Raw genomic sequence first — 2,668 nt, 5'->3', positions numbered from 1 at the left:
ATGTGGAGGCGCTTGAGCCAAATCGTGGTCAAGGTTCGCCGACGCCATGGCTTCGATTGTTCCGGGTCCGCGTCTTCGGGTTTCCCAACGGCGGCAGGTGCACAATCCAAGTCCGACAAGACAACGACCGCAACGATGCCATCGCTGTCGGAGAAAGACCAGCTGGCATGGGCTTCAGTACCCTGGACGTCTGTGGTAGACGAAGAAAGCGGCAAGGTCCTCGGCTGGCGCAAATCTCAAGTCCCCTACATTCCTGGGGGCGTCGATAACAGTACTTTGTCACTCCAGACGCTTGATGTTTGGCTTCCCACTTCGGGCACCCCTGGATATGCAACCCCGCAGGCTCCTGATGCCTCTTCCCTCCCTTCTCAGTCAGGACACTGGATCGTCTACATCCATGGCGGAGCCTGGCGCGACCCCATGATTGACGCCTCGTCGTTCTCCCCCACAGCTATCAATCTCCTTCAAGCAGCCGCCAGTTCCTTTTCCAAGGGCTCGGTTCCCATCGCCGGTGTGGCATCCCTCAACTACCGGCTCTCTCCCCACCCCAACCACCCTACCGGAGGGCGAGACCCGAATCGAGAGGCCAGACACCCAGATCACATCAGCGACGTCCTAGGTGGCCTGGCATTCCTCCAGCGTTTGGGTGGTGCAACTGGGTCATGGTTGTTATCCGGTCATAGCTGTGGAGCAACCCTCGCATTCCAAGCAGTCATGGCCCCCTCGCGATGGGGCCTCGACACTGCCATCGTGAAGCCCACCGTTGTCGTTGGTCTGAACGGGCTGTACGACTTGGCTGGCTTCATCACCATGCCACCGCCCGAATATGCTGGCCTGAGAGATGCGTATGAGGAGTTTACTCGTGGCGCCTTTGGAGACGACGAGACCGTCTGGAAAGATGCCTGCCCTGCCACGGCAGTCGATTGGACAAGCGAATGGCAGGAAGGGAAACAAGTCGTTCTGGCCCAGAGTCGTGAGGACAGCCTGGTGCCGTACGACCAGCTCGAAAAGATGGGGGCCTACCTGAGCAAATCATCGTCTTTGAATATTCGGGAAATGGAGGCTGGCGGTGATCATGATGATATCTGGAAGAAGGGTGACAGGTTGGCCGAGATATTGTACGATGTTGTATCGGGTTTGATGTGAAGAGGATGAGCCGTGGTTTTGGCGATTTTGAACGCTAGGCTTAATGATTAATGTCTCTCGGGGGAATTTATTTGCATCACCGACTGTCAACATGGTCAAAGGTGTTTGGACAGCAGAACGGGAGGAGGTTTCGATATACCGATTGAGCTGGCAGTAGCAACACCAGCTCAAAACTGTGAAATATTGGCGACGTCAGAATCTCCAGACAATCTGGGCTGGATGGTCCTTTTGAACAATCCAAGGGTTTAATGGGAATAGTGGCTTGATCCTTCGGTGCGTTACCAAAGCTCTGATTGGTGGAGAGTGTTTGTGTCACCGGCATCGACATCCGATGTTCCATTCTGGCAAAGCCGCATGCTCTTCTTTTCGGTGGCAAATGCGTCAGATATAGATGTTGTTAAAATGAGGGAAAGCTCGTTGTAGATTGTCACACGTTGGAATAGGGGTCTGGGCCGTGTTGGGAGGGCTCGCAACCGGTAAAGAGTACATGATCGTGATATCAACCACGCATCGAACCACATGTCAAGGCTGAGCTGGAATGGAACATCAAGGAATCAAACTGGCTCCCAATTTCTAAAAATTCTTGATCGGTTTGGAGGACCTCTGCTCCTGCCTAAACCTCCCATACGCTCTTTCCTCATCTCCAGTGAGTGGGGTCTGAAAAATGTCCAAGTCTGGGAGAGGCACCTTCCCAAACGATATATCTCTTTCCGGTCTCGGTGATATGATGTCATTGCATTCTTGAGCACATCGGAGCAGTTACGAAGGGACAGTTTCAACTTGCAACACAAGCCCTCAATCACAAAACATTAGATCTCAGTGCTACGTTGAATTGGTCGAGAAATAGAGAATTGAGGTGTGTGGGACCCCGCTCAGCCTGGATGCAGGCAGGGCTGGCAAAGCATGCGAGCTGCATGGAAATGTCGCCTCCAACGGCCTTCGATTTGCTCCAGACGACAAGCTTTGCGGGGGCTGCGTCACCACTAATGCAGGGTGTTCACTAAACTTCGAACTTGTGTGGGCTTTGTGTCCGTCCGTACTCGTTCGAGGAGCTGCTGCTTCCCCTCAACCCCTCCTTCCTACTGCGGAAGCAAGCTCGGGGGGCGGCCTCCCCTCTTCTCTTCTTTATCTCACGATTCTCGCAAAACAAACGTGGAGGCCCAACGAGGCTTCAATCGACGTGGCTTTGCCCAACGTGGAAACCGGTCAGTTGTGTGCCAATTTCCGCCCGTAGAACCCCAAACGTGACAATCATGAGATGACCGGGGCAAAAGCTCCCCACGCTCAACTCTTGCCAGTCCAGTGTTGCGCAGTAGCTGACAAAGAGGGCCTGCCAACAGACGTCCCCGTTCCTGTTCTAGGTAGCTGCTAGACTGTTTGTCGAGTATAAAATCGCCCCCCCCCCTCCAACTAGCACTGTGAAAGGGATTTCCACTCTGTCTGTTTTGCTCAGACCCCTCCTCATCGCTTTGCGCAATATCATTTCAGCAATAGAACATACACTCACCCGAGGTTGCCCAAG

At 53.8% G+C, this 2,668-nt stretch overlaps 1 protein-coding gene across 1 annotated transcript; it reads left to right on the top strand.

Moving 5' to 3' along the window:
* Positions 1–1,146, top strand: PODANS_3_9450 (uncharacterized protein; the record flags this gene model as incomplete). The annotated part of the gene is made up of 1 exon (XM_001909719.1): positions 1–1,146. One exon carries the CDS (start codon positions 1–3, stop codon positions 1,144–1,146), a length of 1,146 nt encoding a protein of 381 aa, XP_001909754.1.
* Positions 1,147–2,668: the final 1,522 nt, after the last annotated feature.

Source organism: Podospora anserina, chromosome 3 (assembly GCF_000226545.1).
Source record: "Podospora anserina S mat+ genomic DNA chromosome 3, supercontig 2".
In the NCBI taxonomy this organism is placed as follows: Eukaryota; Fungi; Ascomycota; class Sordariomycetes; order Sordariales; family Podosporaceae; genus Podospora; species Podospora anserina.
This window is presented reverse-complemented; position numbering and strand designations above follow the sequence as displayed.